Below are 19,474 nucleotides of genomic sequence, written 5' to 3' on the forward strand. Positions count from 1 at the left end.
CTCTTTATTCTTTCCAATGTTTTATAGTTCTACAAGCTTATTCCAACACACCCTGTACATTTGTAACTCTCTTTATATACTTAGGACCCATGCATGTGACTACTAGCATGGCCCTTTCCCTTGCCTACACCTCTAGTTCCTGATCATCTAGTGACCCTCCAGGGACCCTTGTAAATACCCTTCTGAGGGGTACTTCCTTTAGGCAGGACTGAGTGCTTAATCTTCACCAGGTGCTCTTGTTAATGCATCAAACACATCCCTCACCTACAGGAATGATGTGGAGGTGTCTACTGACTAGTTTTTCATTGTTTTGCTTCAGTGGGGGTTATTTTGTCTCCTTCACTAGATTTTGGGTGCTTTGAGGGATGAAACCATGTTTGTCTGCACTGAGTCACCCCTATCTCCCCAGGAAGCAGAGCCCTTACTGGGAGCATTTGTTTTTTTCAGACAGCTAGACATGCCCCAAAGAACACATCTCATTTTCAAAGATAAGGTCCCTAGCAAAAGAGTGCCAGAAAAATCAGAAATTCAAAGTCATCTTGAGCTACATAGTAAATTAGAGGCCAGCCTGGAATATAATGAAGCTTTCTGGGATCGAAAGCCCAAAGAGGAATTCAGTTGGAGAAAACACATGCTTTGTGGCAGACAAAGCTGCCATGATTTAAATTTACCTCTGTCCTGTCCTGTCCACAACCACACTGTTTCTCCAAGGTCTCTAGCTGAGTACATTTATGCTGCTACAACAGAATCCCTAAGACTAGGTGGTTTTTTTGTTTTGTGGTTTTTTTTTTTTTTTTGGTTTTTCAAGACAGGGTTTCTCTGTGTAGCTTTGCGCCTTTCCTGGAGCTCGCTCTGTAGACCAGGCTGGCCTCGAACTCACAGAGATCCGCCTGGCTCTGCCTCCCGAGTGCTGGGATTAAAGGCGTGCGCCACCACCGCCCAGCCTGTTTTGTGGTTTTTTGTTTTGTTTTTTTGGCTTTTGGTTTTTAGAGACAGGGTTTCTCTATATAGCCCTGGCTGTCCTGGAACTGCTATGTAGACCAGGGTGGCCTCAAATTCAGGGGTCCACCTGCCTCTGCCTCCCAAATGCTGGGATTAAAGGTGTGTGCCACCATGCCTGGTTGAGACTGGGAAATTAATAAAAAATTGTATTTCTCAACATTTTTGAGTCTGGAAAGTCAAGTAAAAGGGCTTCTTCACACCTCTGGTGAAGGTGTGGTGGAGACCGCCGCTGCAGGAACAGCTGCTGTGTCTGTGTGCGCGGTGGGCTTTCTGATGTGTCACAGCAGCAGGACCTAATATAAATACTTCGTTATTTTTAGTCTCCCACCTCTTCATGACCAAGTCAAATTCCAAAGGAGGATTATTTTTGTTCATTAACCACTAAAATTATCTTGAAATAACATATATTCACATATCTGTAGCTGGAAGTTTTCCTGTGTCCCACCCAGTCCGCAGCCACTCAGACCCAAGTAAACATACAGAGGCTTATATTAATTAAAATTGCTCGGCCATGGCTCAAGCTTTTTGCTAGCTAGCTCTTACATCTTAAAGTAGCCCATAACTATTAATCTATGTATCGCCACACGTTTCGTGGCTTTACCTGAGTCCCATTACATGTTGTTCCTTGGGCGGCTCACTGGTGTCTCCTGACTCAGCCTTCCTCTTCCCAGAATTCTCCTTGTCTGCTTATCCCGCCTATACTTCCTGTCTGGCTACTGGCCAATCAGCATTTTATTAAACCAGTGTACAAAAGCATTATCCCACAGCACATATCTTCATGGTATCTAAAATTTTCTTTAGTTTCACAAATGACGTAATTTCTGACATACTGTCAATATTAAATTTTTAAACTATTTTTAAAGTAATTTTAGACATAAAGAGTTGCAAAGCCAGGGCTGGGGAGATAGCTCGATAGCTAAAGTGCTTACAGGATAAGCCTGATAACCCGAGTCTGATCCTGGAACCCAGGCGAAGTGGAAGGAAAGAGCTGACCTAGTTAAGTTGTCCTCTGTCCTCTGTCTGCACTCCACAGAAGGCCCATGACCTGCCCCCATAATAGTAACAAACAAAAGTCATTTAAAAGAGCTTCAAAACCATTACAAAGTGTTCCCACGTACCCTTCCCCAAGCTTTACCAATACAAACATCTTATATAGCCAGAGTATTATCAAAGCCAGAAATTTAACATGTTTAATACATAGGATTTGCTAAACTGACTTTAAATTCCAACAGTTTTACGAATGACCTTTCCAGTTTCAGAAAGGTTTCAAAGGTTCTGCCATGTAAACTGAGTTGCTTCCTCCAGACCACATTGGCATCTCAGAATGCAATCACTCCACACTCCCCTTTTCTAAAAAGGCCATGAGAGAGGTACACAGGAGGATGAGATGGGGGAGTATGGTCTATCTCTACAATCCGCTGAAATTTACTTCCCACTATAAAATATTAAGAATTAGTACCAACCCAGGTGTGATGACACACGCTTTAACCCCAGCACTCAGGAGGAAAAGGCAGGAGGATCTTTGGGAGTTTGAGGCCTACCGGGTCTATATAGTGAGTTCCAGGCCAATCAGAGCTACACAAACTGTCTCTGTCTTAAGAGTTAGGGCCAGGTGGTGATCAGGGCCGGGAGTGGTAGTGCAGCATGCCTTTAATCCCAGCACTCGGAAAGCAGAGGCTGGGGGGGGGGGGTGTTCAGTGAGGTGGCTCAGAAGGTAAAGGTGCTTGCTGCCAAGCTTGACTTGAGCACTATCCCTAAGACCCACATGGTGAAAGGTGAGAACTGACTCCCACAAATTGTCCTCTGACCTCCACACATGCACTGAAGCATGTGCACATGACCTCTGTACATGCACTATGGTGTGTGCGCGCGCACACACACACACACACACACACACACACACACACACACACACACACACACACACACACACACAAAGATTACAAAGATTTGACCTTACAGCTACAGGTGTATCTTTTCCCTACTATGTATGTGGGGAGGGAAAGAAAGCAAGAAAGAAGATACGAGTGTGTCAGTTTTTCTTTGGGACAATTTCTCAAAATAATTTTAGTTATGCTTCAGTTTCCTTTAGAGAAAAAGCACAACCTTGAAATACAGGTACTTACTGACCTAAAGGCTGGCATAAACACCCTTAATCCCACTGCTACCCAGCAGAGGGAGCCAGAGCTTAAAAGCAAAAGCATACAGTGAAGACAGAAATGAGAAAGAATGGGAATGCTGAAGTTGGGGGGGGCTGCCGCAGCACCTCCCTGCTCTGGGATATAAAATGGAGCTGATGACCAGGACAGTAAGTGCAGAGCCCAGGTCCCAGGAGAGAAAGGAGTCCCAAGACAGTCAAAGGAAGAACGGCATACTCAGTTACCCTGATCGTCAGAGTAAGAAGACCTTTCCTCAAAAAAACAAAACTAAAACAATGAATTTGCATTTATTTTAAGCATTCTAAGTAGAAATGGCAATGCACATAGGCCATGTGGGTTTAATAAGTAATAGGAACAGCAGCAGAAATCAAAAGAGCACCTTTAAGTGGAAGGAGGAGATAGATGCGAGGCTCCAAAGACTGAGGGGAAATGACAATCTCCTCTAGTCTATACAGAAAGGTCATCTTCTGTGTCTAAGGTCTAAGTCTTTACTCCTCAAAAGACTTTCCTAACAATCCTCTCTCATGGACAGTAGAACCGTGACACTTCTAAGAAATCCTAAGTGCAAGCATGGCAATTTGCACCCTGGGGGTTAAGACCCTGACAGAGCTGGGGTCCAAGTGGAGATTTCTGTAACACAGTTTAAGGAACGTGGAAAACTCACCTGTAGGCTTAACCGAGTAAAAGCCAACAGCCTCTCCTGTCTTCCACAGAATCTTAGCATAGTCAGTACTGCTATGGCACAGGAATGGGATCTCAGTTCTCTCCATTTCCTGTTTTCTATAAATAACTCGGTTGAGAACATACAGAACCACTCTTTCTCCAAGAGTGCTCACCTACAAAGAGAGTCAAAGAGCAGGCACAGCGGTTACAATATGCAGCTTTCAGGAAACACCATCACCTTGTTCCCAGCTCCCACAGCTCCTACTGACCTCCAGAGCACTTCAAAGACGACGGTGGACACAATTTGAAAACATTCTATTATCATAGAATCAAGGCTAATCACTCCTAACACCTTAACTACTGTCCACCACTACATACTCTGCTTCAATCCTCCTTAATCCCATTCCTGACCTTATATTTAAAAAAAAAATTTTTTTAAACCAGTACTATTCCCAGGAGACTTGCAGAACAATGACGTCATTTCACAAACTAGCCCTTGAGAAAGGCACCTTTCCTTTTTCAGGTGAAACGTCCCTTTGATAGCGCTGTCCCTGCTACAGGATACCCAGCCCTCCACCCATACCCCACTTTGCTAGAGCAGATGAGCAATTATGGTGGCAGCGGGGAAGTCCAGTGAAAGGCATTTGGGCACAGGACGAAAACAGGCCAGCTCTCACTAGCAGAGCCATAACATCACAGGTACTGCAGTTAGACCAGCCTTCTGCTATTAATGTCAGCTTCCCCACAGACACCTCTAATGTAGAAACAAGACTACTGTTTATAAAGTCTGTTTTCTTCCAAGTTCCCTCAAAGCAGTGGTTCTCGACCTTCCTAATGCTGTGACCCTTTAACACAGTTCCCCATGTTGTGGTGACCCCCAACCAAAAAATTATTTCATTGCTACTTCACAACTAATTTTGCTACTGTTATGAATCATAATGTAAATATCTGATATGCAGCCCCTGTGAAAGGGTCATTTGACCCCTAAAGGGATCGCAAGCCACAGGTTGAGAGTCACTGCCTTAAAGGAAAAAAAAACTTGGTTCTGATCATTTGTGCAGAAAAAGAAACTCACTATATGCACACACTGCTCCAAAAATAAATACCCCTGGCAGGGGCTCTCCCAAGCCAAGCAATACAAGAAATGTCAGAACCACTCATCTCTAATTGACAAGGCCACTTCTTTATGTAGTAGTAACCAACATAAAACTCCCTCTCACACTGAGCTGAAATCTACTTTCCAATGGCTATTCTTTGATAATATGAAGCCACACAGAGTATCAACATTTGAAGATAGCCATTATGTTCTTCTCAATTTTATACCAATGTAACCTCAACTACTGAAGAAATAGAATAAAGCCAGTTGAGAGTAACTTTGGAATGCCCGTCCACACCCTTAGGAGGATTGCAGACCCTCTAATCTCTCTGTTCACACTTGGCATACATTTATTACAAACACTGAAGATACTGTGGAGCTAATGCAAGCTTGAGATCAAGGTTTCTTAGCTTCATTTTACTTCTATTTATCTATAGCAAATTTTCTCACACACATGCTGCTGCTTCAGTCTGAGGGCAGTGTGCACATGTACAACTCATCTTTCTAAAACACACACACATACACCTAAGTTTCTTTACATCTATTCCTATTTGAATTCATTTGCTCCTGTTTTTGAGACAGTGTCTCAATGGAGCCAAGAGTGATCCTGAACTTACTATGTTGCTGAGCATGACCTTGAATTCCTAGTCTTCCTGTGTGCCACCTCCCAGGTGCTGGGATTTATAGGCATGGCACCACACCCACTTTATGCAATGCTGGGGATCAAACCCAGGGCTTCATGCATACCAGGCAAGCACTCTACCAACCGAGAAGCATCCTCAGTGTAGTGCTTTGAATGAGAAACGTCCCCCATAGGCCCAGGTATTTGAATGCTTGGATCCCAGTTGGGGAGCTATTTGGAGAGGTTTACGTGGTGCAGCCTTGCTGAAGTCCATCCCTGGTGATGGCCTTAGATAACACAGCCCTGACCTACTTCCCGTTGCTTCTGCTTTGGTGCCTGCAGTTCGGGATGTGACTTCTCAGTGTCCTCCTCTGGCCACCATGCATGCTTGCTGTCATGATCCCTGTCACGATGGACTCTTATTTCTTCTGGACCTGTAAGCCCAAAAAACTCTTCCTTCCACAAACTGCCCTGGTCATGGTATTTTATCACAGAAAAATGGCTAGTGCACCCAGGTTCCATCTTTGTTTCTGGATTCTGCTTTTCAGAGATTAGTTGCTTCATTCCGCACGGGGACATAGAAAATCGGTAAGCATGCCATCCACATAGTAGTGTGATGACTAGGACAGAATGGGGGGAAAGTCTTGTAGCATGAGCCTGGAGACCTCCACCCATATAACTAAACATAAGTTGGAGACACGGGGTTGTAATCTTTAGTATGTCAATTTAGGTTTACCACAAAAAAAAAAAAAAAAACAGAAAAATAAGGTCAATAATGTCACTTGCTCAAGGTCATATATTTATAAATAAGCTATTTCCTCCTGTGACTTTACCAATTTCTCCTCATTAGCCAGAATCTGATAGAGCAGCTGGTCCTGGCCCGCCCCTCACTATTTCCCACTTCTCAGAGGTGACAGTGTCACATGGACACTGAGATGAAGGCATCCAGTCCACACCTGGAGTCTAGTGTCTCCGTGAGTACGAGAGGACAGACACCCATTTGTCCATCTCTAGCCTTTAACCCTCCCTCATCTATGTGTTCTCTCTGAGATGCCACACCTCAGTCACACTTTAACTCTCGAGAGATCTCCTTTCTTCATAAACTCCTCCACTGTCAGTGGTGACAAGTTACACTCTTGCATGGCTATCTATACCTGTTTTATGGCTTTACACATGTTTAAAATCCCTTCTTCCTCTAGAGTAGTTCAAGACTAGGCTGCATTACAAAGTTGGCAGATATCCAGATGTGCATTCTCCCAGCTTCTGTGAGATGGGCCTCTTACTCTGGAATCTAAAGGCATATTCAAGAATAAATACAATATCCAGAAGGGATACTGATTAGTATATTACTCTCCTAAGACTTTTTTTATGAATAAATACAATATCCAGAAGGAAGAACACTCATATATTACCTCCCCAAAATTCCTTCCTTCGAGTCTAATGTCTCTCAGAGTTCAAACTCAAAAAAAGAAATGAGAACAGGAACTGCAAAACAGCCTATCTGAGAAGTCAAAATCTGACATGCCTCTGTTCCTTCCACTTCCATGCTTCAACGGCACCCACGCCAACACACTAGCTTCTCCTCCACCCAGGTCAGGGGCTGAAGTAGAGAGGCCTCAGTCAGCTAGCTCTCAGAAAAGGAAGGATCACATAAACAGAGGTCCTGCTTTCACCATAAGAAACCCAGGAGTTCAGTGTAACCTAGTTATGAAAATGGGGGAAAAGTTCAACTACTTTTGAAACTGGCACTTTACAGGAATCACTGAAGGACGTGATCTGATTACCTGCTTTAGCCCTTCTCTAGAAGGTTCAGATGTTTTCACAATATCGTCAATGGCCCACCACTGGTCAACAAGGTAAAGTGCCACAGCTGAAATAGAAAAATGGCCATTAACATTTAAGTCGAAAGTGTCAAAACAGACAATATTGCTGCTTGCTATGAAATACACCCACCCTTGCTTGCTTTCCTTTCCGTCGGGTTGAGAATCAACCCCAGTGCCCCGACATCCAGCTAAGTGCTCTACCATCCAGCTATCCTCCCTCCTCCCCAGACTCTAGACTCACACTGCACATCTTTATTTTACCTCACTACATGTTTATTTTTATGTACTTCATTACATGTTTAATTATAAGCAATTGAGAACTGCATTCTTCTAAACTAATACTTGAAACAAGTTTTTACAACCAATTATTTTACGTAGTTTTTAGTAAAATCCTGACAGTTTGAACTCTAGCTCCTCAGTGTACAGAAGTGAAGCAAAGGAGAGAGACCTGTGAGCGGATCCTCGGGCGCAAAGAGAGCGAGGATTCTCTGGGTCTGGCTGCCGCCGTAGAGAGGCACAAAGCCCACATTTGACAGGCCGATCGGAATCTGAGACAAAGATGAGTCAAGACTAGTGAGAATTTAATGAAAACACATGACAGACAGCACCACAGGCAGTGCTGGAGCGTGAGCTTCTCTCTGGTGTACTCCAATGTACAGCTTCATTTCATACAATAGTCTCTCCAAAAAACAAAAACAAACCAGCAGCAACGCAAAAGCGGCTTCTCTTCTGCAAGAATTTTCTTACGGGAAGAAGGAAACATTCCGGACGCCAGCCGTGCTGCTGAGGAAAAGCAAGTGTCTCGGGAGAGGGACATGCTTCCTCTTCTAGTGGAAGAAGCCAGCTGAGTGACCCCGACGCTTCAGCGAGATCCACGCACCACTTGACCATCGTTCTGCTTCACTGGCTACACTAACTGTCCACCTGGAGTCAGTCAGAGAATTAAAAACACTGGTGCTGGAGAAGCTGTTCACTTCTTCACATCCGGGCAGGTGAGATGGCTCAGTGAGCAACGGAACTTGCTCCTGAGTTTAATCACCAAGTCCCACATGGCAGGAGGAGAGAACTGACTAAAAGCTGCCCTCTGATGTCCACACATGACCACCCCCCTAATAAAAAATTTTAGTTCTGGGAGTGAACAAAGAAGCAAGTTCTGAGACCTAGAGATATTAAGAAATCTGGCCACTTCAGTTCATAATGGAATTTAAATGACCCCCAAGTCTTTTTTGTTTTGTTTTGTTTTTGTTTTTCGAGACAGGGTTTCTTTGTGTAACAGCTCTGGCTGTCCGGAAACTTGCTCTGTAGATCAGGCTGGCCTTGAACTCACAGAGATCCTCCTGGCTCTGCCTCCCGAGTGCTGGGATTAAAGCGTGCGCCACCGCCACCCGGCTTAAATGACCCCAAGTCTTAAAGTAACACAGCTTACTGATCAAAATTTGTATTTTTCAATATTACAAAATTTTCAAAGAAGGGAAGAAACAATTCATGATGCAAAAATGTAATTTTGAGCCTTCCTGTTTTTTTTAATTACAAGGACTTTCTAAATTCAGAATTCCAAATCTAATGTAAATTTAAGTGACACCACTTTGACATGGTGTCTTGTCCTAACAAAACTGGTAAGCGTCTTACCTATAAAATTAAAGGCAAAAGACAAGCCCCGAGTAATGAATAACCTGTGTGTCTGTCTTCACAGACAGACAGGCTGGGAGGCTGGCTCAGTGGAAAAGCACTTGCTACCTGAGCATGAGAGCCTAAGTTCAAATATCCATCACCCACATAAAAGGCAAGCATAGCTGTCCCCTCGAGCCTGTATGCCAGCATGCGGTTGGGGCCCAGGAGGAAGGGCCTGAAAGCTCATTGGCTAGCGAGCCTAACTGAAAAGACAAGCTTCGGGTTTGGTCAAAGAGCCTGTCTCAAAGGAATAAAGTATAAGGCAATAGAAGACGACATTCAATGTCTCCTCTAGCCTCTGTAGGCATGTGCATGTACACACACACACACACACACACACACACACACACACACACACACACTACACACACACACATCAAAAACCCTGAGCTGTCACTCGATTTGTTAATAGTGATTAATCAATATTAACACACTTTACTGGTAGATTCCTGGTAAATCTCTCACTTTTTTGACACTGATATGTTTTAAAAAGATTCTGATTTCGTATGTAAACTGGACTGAAAGGTTGGTTTAAAAAAAAAAATTCAAGGGAGAATGCCTTACCGTAATATTGAGAATAGAAAAACACTCTGGATTTTCAGGGTCCCCACACCTTAAGTTGGAGAGGTAATCCTCAGCAGAATTTTCCAATTCCTCATGAGTGCAGTTATCCAGCAAATCCACAGGGAAGGCCATCCTCTGACAAACATGGAACAACACACTTAGACTGCATGCCGTCTTTTCTTAAACAAACAAACAAACACCTACTGCAATACCCCTATTGTATTGTAAGGAGACCTTATACTTCTATTTCACTATGTCAAGACAGATAGCTTGAGTCTGTTGATTTAGGCACATATGTCAAAAACTTTCTAGTATTATTCATTTGTATTCAAACAGCCAACAAAGCCAGACATGGTAGCTCACACCTATAATCAAGCACTCTGGAGACTAAGGAAGGAGAATTGATTAGAATCCGAGGATATCCTGGATTACACAGAGAGTTCCAGGCCAGCGCAGCCTATTTGTGTAAGACCTTGTCTCAAAATAACAATAACAAAAACTAGGCAATGAAACAAGAAATCTATCCAAAGGTTATTGATTAACAATAACTATGAAAAGTTATTGTTGATCATTAACAAAATCTATGAAAAGTCACCAAAAGTACAGTCAGCAAAATTCAGTCTCCTCAATAAACATGTGCTATGGAGTTTACAGGAAAAAAAAAGTAGGAAGTAATGTAAATTCAAAGAAACTTAAGAGACATACCAATCCTATGTATTCTGAAGAGGATCCTGACCAGGTATGCTCTTGAAAAATGTCATGATAAAAAGTTCAATAAAAATTAAAATCATGGGGCTCTAGCAACAGCTCAGCACTCTTCCAGAGGATTCAGATTCAATTCCCAGCACTCACAGGGTGGCTCAAAACCGTCTGTAACCCCCGAGTTCCGGGGGGGGGGGGGGGGTCCACCACCCTCTTCTGGCCTTTACAACTACCAGACAGGCAGTGCATAGCTACACATACAAAGGACTTATACACATAAATTTTTTAAGAAATTAAATAAAATGACAACTACTAAGCTACCAATTCTTAAAAAGGTAGGAACAAAGGTAGGACATACACTACTGTCCTACTCTAAGAGTTCTCAGATTTGTTAGGATAGGGCTTACGGGTGCCCCGGGGGTGAGGGAGACACACCACGCAGACAGGGCAGCGGGCTGCAGAGTGGAGCCAGGAAAAGTCACTCAGGCCATGCAGACAAATGTCCATGTGGAAAGTTTATTATTAAAGGGAGAGAGGGGAGAAGGGGAAGGGGAGAGGGGAGGGAGGGAACAGGGAGAGGGGAGGAGAGAGAGAGGGGGAGGGAGAGGGGGACGGGTAGGAGGAAGGGGGAGTTTTTTTTTCTTAAAGGGGACTTTACATAAGATGAAGTCAAGGGGGGGGGTGTCCCCAAAGGGTGGTTCAGATACTAACACGACTCATACCCTTTTTAGTTTGTAAAGCGTTTAGTGTATGTGTCCACGCCATGGCTTGCCACTTGAGGTGAGCCAGTTTTTCCTCCCACCATGTGGGTACTGGGTACTAAACTCAGGTATTCAGCATGGTATCCCACTCCTTTACCATTAAGCCACCTGGCCCCCCAACCCCATTTTTATTTACCTAAAATGAAAACTGGAAAGTCTAATTGTAAAATTTCCTAATAATCTCTTCAATTTTGACCTATGGATTAATTGACAAGTTTTGTTGGGGGAGGGGGCATTTGGCACGTGCCCCTGGCTTGTCTGTGAAGGTCAGAGAACAGCATCTCCTTCCACACATAGGTCCCACCCTTCACACTGTCAGGTTTGACAGCAGGTACCTTTACCTGCTGAGACATCTTGCTGCCCTTGAAATTCAATTTTTACAAAAGTATAAAAGGATTTAAAAACAAAACAAAACAAAAAACCAGAACTTTCTAGTCCTGTCGCCACCAGAAATGAAGGAAAGGGTAAAGGGAGGGAGAGAGGAAGTGAGTGGTCACCAGAGCGGAAGGAGTCAACTGGGGTGTTCCTCCTACACGACCTTCAGACCCATTTTACCCGCGCACAGCTGGGAGAGACACCGTTGAATACGTCTTTGCTGAGTTCTGAAGATAGGATGAGGAGACATTTTTACCACTACTTAAAATCTGGTCTTAAGGACTTTACCACTGAAAATCTAATTTTATATGTCTGTATTTTTTAATCACATTGATTTTTTTTAAAGTCAAATTCTATTAGCAAAACACTTAAATTCAATCTTGCAGTTAGTAAATATAAATGTATAAAATTTCCATTTTATAGAAAGAAAGTCTGTAAAACTATTTGAAAGTACTATCACAGGATTTCCTTTAAAGAGAAAGACAAGCCCTATGATTTTCAGAGATATCAACCAAAATCTTGGGTAGATAAAATGTTATTAGAAAAGAACCACAAAGCCAGCCAACACGATGGTGCAGGCGGATCTCTGAGTTCGAAGCCAGCCTGGGCTACCAAGTGAGTTCCAGGAAAGGCACAAAGCTACACAGAGAAACCGTGTCTCGAAAAACCACAAAAGAAAAAAAAAAGAAAGAAAGAAAAGAAACTTGACAAGTAGTAAAGCAGGAAAAATATGAACCCAGGCAACAAAATACACTTTCCATTATAATTATATATTATATTTATTTCCATTATAATTATCTTATTTAATATGCAAAATCACACACCAGTATTTTTTATAGTTGCATAATTTTTTTGTTAAACTGTTATAACTATTCATGATTTAATATTTTATATACATATTTCATTCTAAAGAACACTAGAACTGGAACTCTGTCACCCTGGGTCAGCTTGGCCACTACCTTTATGGTCATACACAAGTTACTTACCGTCTTTAGGCTTCTACAGTCTCGTTAGTGATGCGACACAACTGGACAGGCTAAATCTAAAGCCCTTTTAAAGACCTAAATTCTTTTTATTTCCCCTAAATTTTTATAATTAGAAAAAGAAATCATAGTGGCTAGAACTACATAAAATACTAGCATTATAGTGGTTCTGCCCCAGTTAACAAAAGCAAGGGAAGATGTAAGGTTTGGGAGGGAGGATGTTGTGATAAATCCCTCAATTCTCTCTTGTTTTTAAGCTTCTGTTCAATGTTACATAACTGTAAAGCTGTCAGGTCAAATTCTGTCAAGTACTTTAGGCTCTGCCCATGAGATAAACCAAAAAGCCTAAACAGATTCTACATGACTGAGAAAGCTTAATGCAGCCGTAAGCCAACTAGCTCATCAAAACTGACACAGAATGGACAGTGAAGTGTAAAAATTGTCCAAATAAATTTATGAATTAAACAAAGGGTATGCTCGGGGATCCTGGCCAAGCTGTGCAGAAACACAAGCAGAACTCTTGCAGAACTGTTCCAAGATGCCATCCGCCCCAGACACTCTGCCTCTACTTCCTATAATCTCACTCTTTTCCCTAGATTTATATAACTATGTAAAAGAATGAATGTTCTTAATATGTAAAAGCAGAGTAGGAACAAAAGAGCCCATCACTGTCATTTTCCCTCTACTTACTGCTACTCAACTGTACCTTAAAAACAGAGGGGAACATACTTCTGTATTCATTCTAAAATTACTGCATCATTTCTGCAGGTTTCTGCTTCTGTTTGGGGGCTTCTGAGGGGCAGATCCCAAATCAAAGCACAAACACTTGAGGGGTAAATTCTGAGAAAACAATTATCTCCACCAATCCAAGTCATAACCCTGTCCTGACTCACAATGATTTCTTCTTCAAGAGCAGGCTAGATTTCTAGGTACCAATCGGCAACACTCTCAACTTCACACAAAAGCCAGTTTCTAACCTTGTGATTCTTTAACTCCTCCCTTTTATCCCCAATTTCCTTCCCTAACCAGCACAAGACCTGTACTACATCATTTCAACTGATCTCTCTGCCTTACATCTTTTGATTCTGGGCCCCTTGCTCTCCACAGGCTGAGTCCTAGATGCCCAAGTTGCATCCAAACAGTCGCCTTTACTCAGAGAGCTGAGAAGTTGAGTGTGCAAATAATGAGTAACTTAAAAAGCTACTACTAGCCGGGCGGTGGTGGTGCACGCCTTTAATCCCAGCACTCGGGAGGCAGAGGCAGGCGGATCTCTGTACGTTCGAGGCCAGCCTGGTCTACAGCGCGAGATCCAGGAAAGGCGCAAAGCTACACAGAGAAACCCTGTCTCGAAAAACCAAAAAAAAAAAAAAAAAAGCTACTACTACCACCACCACCACATCTAAGTGGTCCTTGACAGTGCTCAGAAAGCCCTTGACTCCCTACATGTCAAAGATTTGCTCACATTTGGGTAATGACTACCTCTAAGTTTGTAGACAGGTAGATAGGATCTTAAATAAATACGGTCCTTAAAGATTTATATTGCTGTCTCCAATAGCTGTACCGCAAACCCGAAAGTAGACACTTGTATTCATTTGACATATAAAGAAACTAAAACCACCATTTCTTTTTCAAGGGCATACAACCAGTAAGGAGTCAATACTTGTTCTTTCAATGACAATGCTGCACCATCTCTCCAACCTTAGGTGTCAGGGACCCTGAAAGCACCTATCAAGAAAGTATTAAATATAAACACTCTTTTCAAAAATACTTTCAGCCGGGCGGTGGTGGTGCATGCCTTTAATTCCAGCACATGAAAGGCAGAGCCAGGCGGATCTCTGTGAGCTCAAGGCCAGCCTGGTCTACAGAGCGAGATCCAGGACAGGCACCAAAACTACAGAAAAATCCTGTCTTGAAAAAACCAAACCAAAACAAAACAAAAAATTAAGAAATATTCTAACAGAAAGTTTAATTCTCTCTTCATGTCCTAGAAAATCCTTGGCACTAGGAATCATTTGAACATGATTGTATGCTATTGGGTCTACACTGGTTCATGTCATGTGCCCTAGAGCCAAACTGACAGGATTTAGTTCATAACCTTGGGCAACAACTAAAGATCTGAACATGCAGAAGGAAAGAACCTCTGTTGGGGCAGAAATAAACTGTGACTAGCTGAGCATGTATGAAAAGGCTTGCATCTGCACTGAGCTGTGGCTGCCTGTGAGATCAGCTACTAGGGAGGCATGAGGACCCCTTGAGCTCAGAGCTTGAGGCCAGTCTGGCAACACTAAAACGCCAACTCAAAAAAACTTAAATTGGTATCTAAAAACAGAAAAGTCACAGGCAAATTATAATCAGTCTGACCCATAATCCACAAGGGCTAATCCACTAATATAGACAACAAAGAATTTTTAAAGCTAAAATGCATAAACTTTGACAAAGGACACGAACAGAATTTTTTCAAACAGGAAAAATAAACATCAAAAAAATGCCAAATTCCTTTTTTAAAAAAGCCTACCTGCATATATATTTTAAAAATTATGAAGAGTATCAACATAAATGTATATATAAAAATCTGAAAATACATACTGTATTGTTAACAGTATTGAACCCTGATGAAGAACCACCCTAAGGAAGAACACAAGACCACAGACTACATTCAGAGCCTTCCTCCTTCGGCTCACTCTGTAGCCCAGCCTCTCTTGAACGTATGTGGTAACAGGCTGTGTCTACATCCTAGCACTAAAGAAGGCAGAATATGAATTTGGGGTACTGTGGTGGAAGCAAAGCAGGATTCATGTGGCTGAAATGAGATTCAAAGATGTTTGAAAGGTGCTGAATAGTCAGAACACAAACACTAAATGACTCTCCCCAGCTGGGCGATGGTGGTGCACATCTTTAATCCCAGCACCCAGGAGGCAGAGGCAGGTGGATCTCTGTGAGTTTGAGGCCACGAGGCTAGCCTGGTCTACAAAGTGAGTTCCAGGACAGCCAAGGCTATCCAGAGAAACCCTGTCTCAAAAACCAAAATAAAAACAAAATAAAGACTATCCCCAGGAGTGGCTGGTAAATCCTCCTTACTAAGTCAACACTATGAGCAAGATACAGAGAACACCTTGTACACTTCCGACACATTACAAAGTCTAACAAATGATCTTAAATCCAAAAGACATGACCCACAACTGAAGCTTCCACTTAAATACATGCTGTACTAGATAAGTACATATACTATATACTATGTAAGTACAGCATGTATTTAAGTGTATTTAAGGACATCAGCAACTCCAGTGCTCCATGATGATTACTCAACACTGCCTATAACCTCAAAGAAGCAATTTACAAAGCGCAGAGAAAGTACTTAAGTGAATGCCATAAAGCAGTGTTCATTTCAATATTAAACCTAAGACTCTTTGTTTTATGTTTGTTTCTCTACCACATAAGCACATCTGATTTTACTGGGATTTATTAAAGCTGCTGGGTTTCAGCACAGCCTGTCTCAATACTAGTTCTGTAAAACAGGAGTACAAACAATAATCACTTAGGGTTGCCACTATCTTTAACACAAAATACCACAGACATTTGACTCATTTAGAACCACAAAGATTGTTTGTTTGTTTTATTTATTTATTTATTTATTTTTGGTTTTTCGAGACAGGGTTTCTCTGTGTAGCTTTGGCACCTTTCCTAGAACTCACTCTGTAGCCCAGGCTGGCCTCGAACTCACAGAGATCCACCTGGCTCTGCCTCCCGAGTGCTAGGATTAAAGGTGTGCGCACCGAGAGCAGTCCTCTCTCCCCCACACACAAAGATTGTGTTAAACGTAAAGAAACTTTATCTAGTTCACAAGTAAAACAAAAAACTCAGTGCTTAATCTTGGTCTATTCATGAAATATCACAATGACCACCATCCTCCACTCCTCCTCTCTAATGTGTGCGCTAAATGGCTAGAGTTGGGGAAGGGCCTCTGCAGAGGCCCAGGTGTTAAAGGCCTGGTACTCAGCCTGTGTCACTCTTGGCCACTGGGGGAACCTTTAAGAGGCGGGGCCTAGCAGGAGGAAGTTAAGTCACCAGAAGCAGGAATGCCCTGGAAGGAAACAGTGGGACCTTAGCTCCTTTTCTGTTGCCAAAGGCATCAGCTTTACTCTACCCATGATGCACTGCCTCATCAATAACTCAGCATGGAGTTAAGCACCCACAGACTGGAACCTCTAAGCCATGAACCTCTTTTAAGCTATTATCTCATTGTGCCACAGTGACATAAAGCTAACACACTAAGGAACACAGCCAAGGGTTCCCACTCCGTACAGACACTTAACCCACAGCCTGGGCATTTCCCTCTCCTGTTCAGGCTTCTGCACTCCTCATTTTAGAGCCACAGTCCTATGTACACACCTGCTCTTGCAAACACACATGAACTTACTTACCATGTAAGCAAGAAAAAATATTCCCTTATTTCTCACTAACATCAGGCCCATAGGAAGAGATTACAGGTAGTAGTATGTTTCCTGCATAACTTCAAAACATATCTGAGCAACTGAATGACTAAATGAAAATATGTAATGAACTGTAGAAATGATCTCTGAAAATAGTCTTTGAATGACAGCCTCAAAAAGAAGGGAGAGAGCTGCAGACAGAACCCAGAAAGCAGAGAGAATGGCAAGCAATTGGATTTAGCAAGCCAGTTAAGGGACATAAAGGCAAGTGGGAGTAGAAATGCAGAAAAATAAACTGAGGTCAGGCAACAGCAGACTAAGAATACTGTCTTAGTTTTCTATTGCTGTGAAAGAGACATCACGACCACAGCAACTCTGACAAAAAGAGAGCATGTAATTGGGGCTTGCTTGCAGTTTCAGCGGTTTGGTCCATTATCGTCACGGCAGGGAGCATGGCGGCACACAGAAAGACATGGTAGCTTAGAGCTGTACATCTGGATCTGAAGGCAGCAGGAAGAGAGAGCCACTGGGCCTGGCTTGAGCTTTTGAAAACCAAAGCCCACCTCCAATGCCACACTCCCTCCAACAAGTCCACACTTCCTTCAGCAAGGCCATACCTCCTAATCCCAGTAGTGCCACTCCCTAATGACCAAGCATTTAAATATATGAGCCTATGGGGGCCATTCCTATTCAAAGCACCATAAATACTATATTTACACAATCCTAGACCTTATTTGACACATTAGCAGAAAGCCATTAAGCAACTCTGAGCAGGGAAGACAGTCAAGGATATGTTTAAAGACAGTTTACCCAGCAGCTATATGCAGGGTGGTTCACTGGAAGAACCGAACAGAGAGACAAGTTGAAGGGATGCTAACAGTATCTTGTGCATAGATAGTTGTCCTTTAGAATCTATGGTAGATTGGTTCCAGGACTCATTCCCAGCCTAAAAATCCAGACATTCAACTTTCTTGTATGAAATGCCACAGCATTTGGAGATTATCTGTGCACATCTTTCTGCAGACTTTAAACCATCTCTGGTTACTTATTATACTGAAAAATGTAAATGCTGTATAAATGGTTGTTAAATTGTATTGTTTAGGGAATAATAAGAAAAGGTCTGGGCATGATCAGTGCAGGGGCAATTAGGTTTTTCAACAGTTGACCTGAGAAAGGTTGTATCTGCAGGTGCAGGTTCTTGTAATATGTAACATATGGCAATGGGATTCATTTTTCCTCATTTGTCTAATCTATCAAGCTCAAAACTCTAGAAAAGTAAAACCTATTTCTTCATACACATTAAAAACTGAGAATTGATCAAATGATTTTTGATGTCCTTTTTAATTAGTAACTTGCTTACTTTCCTTCAAAACACTAGCGCTTACTTGGAAATAGAAGCTAGAAAGAGAGAAGTCTGGATTTACAATGAGGTGGTGTCCCCAAATTTTCATTTATAATTATTTTTAAGCTCAGAATGCACTTGTTATTTACCATGTACCAGGTATTGTGCTACACATCCTATATATATTATCTCATTTGTTTCTCAAAATGACTCAAGAAGCAGATATTTTATATACATTTTCCAAATGAGTCTTAGGCCGGAATAATAAGCAAGCTGATCAAGCTCTCACAGCTAGAAGTAGAGCCAGGCTCTTAACCTAGGCAATCAGTCTACAGAAGCTTTTAACTTGCTGGCCAGGTGCCCAGGTCAAAACAAAAGGCCAGCAAAAACCACAATGTACCTAAATACAACACAATTATTATAGACTGTAATAACCATACTATTCGATCATTCCTAAGATGATAATTTTTTAAACCTTGCAATGTAGTTTCCTTAGACTTCCAATAATTCTTATACTGTATTCAGAATTTTTAGATGGTTAGCTCACAATTGAGAAAAGAAAAGGGGCAATAGTGGCAGACTTCTTTAATCCCAACACTTGGGAGGCAGAGGCAGACGGATTTCTGCGAGTTCTGTGAGTTCAAGGCCCGCCTGGTCTAGAGTGAGTTCCAGGACAGCTAAAGCTACACAGAGTAACCCTGTCTCAAACCCAAAAGAAAAAAGAAAAAACAAAAACAAAACCTTAAGCCAGAGGCTGTAGCTTAGTTGGTAAGGTATCTGACTAGCACATACAAAGCTCTGGATACAATCTTCAGCATCGCATAAGTGGATCTGGTGACACACGTCTGTAATGTCAGCACTTTCCAAGTACACACAGGAGAGCCGGATGTTCAAAGGCATCCTCAGTTACATGGTTAAGTTTGAGGCTAACCTGAGTATTGCGTGACACACAAACACAACACACTCACAGACACAGACACAAACACAGACACACACACCACTCTACCCACCCTAGATAGGGAGCCCACAACAGACCAAAGCATGTGTATTACCAAAGGTCCCACTTGGTGACCCAGTGAGTTTTATTGGGTCAGTTAGAGGAGCAGAAATGACTCAAAGACAGCCGCATCACCAAAGCCACCCCAGCATGGTGACAGCTTACAAAAGCTGGGAACCACACTGCACAGGCTGGGTGACTCTTACACTGTCACATTCTCCTGCCATCACGAAGTACAACCTTGGCCACCTCTGGAGTCCAGCTTCTGTGTGCTGACCGGAGGA

General features: G+C 42.4%; 1 protein-coding gene across 4 annotated transcripts in view; it reads right to left on the reverse strand.

The window, feature by feature from the left end:
• Window positions 1-19,474, reverse strand: part of Fam169a (family with sequence similarity 169 member A) — a 54,903-nt gene that overhangs the window by 25,719 nt on the left and 9,710 nt on the right. For all 4 annotated transcript variants that reach the window (XM_052743492.1, XM_052743494.1, XM_052743490.1 and 1 more), the window contains 4 exons: window positions 9,601-9,735; window positions 7,814-7,913; window positions 7,327-7,412; window positions 3,826-3,997 (listed from right to left, as the gene is read on the reverse strand). In XM_052743492.1, the coding sequence (XP_052599452.1) occupies window positions 3,826-3,997; window positions 7,327-7,412; window positions 7,814-7,913; window positions 9,601-9,735 (493 nt within the window). The remainder of the gene's footprint in view (window positions 1-3,825; window positions 3,998-7,326; window positions 7,413-7,813; window positions 7,914-9,600; window positions 9,736-19,474) is intronic.

This window comes from Peromyscus californicus, unplaced genomic scaffold (genome assembly GCF_007827085.1).
Source record: "Peromyscus californicus insignis strain IS unplaced genomic scaffold, ASM782708v3 Scaffold_18__1_contigs__length_77618521, whole genome shotgun sequence".
In the NCBI taxonomy this organism is placed as follows: domain Eukaryota; kingdom Metazoa; phylum Chordata; class Mammalia; order Rodentia; family Cricetidae; genus Peromyscus; species Peromyscus californicus.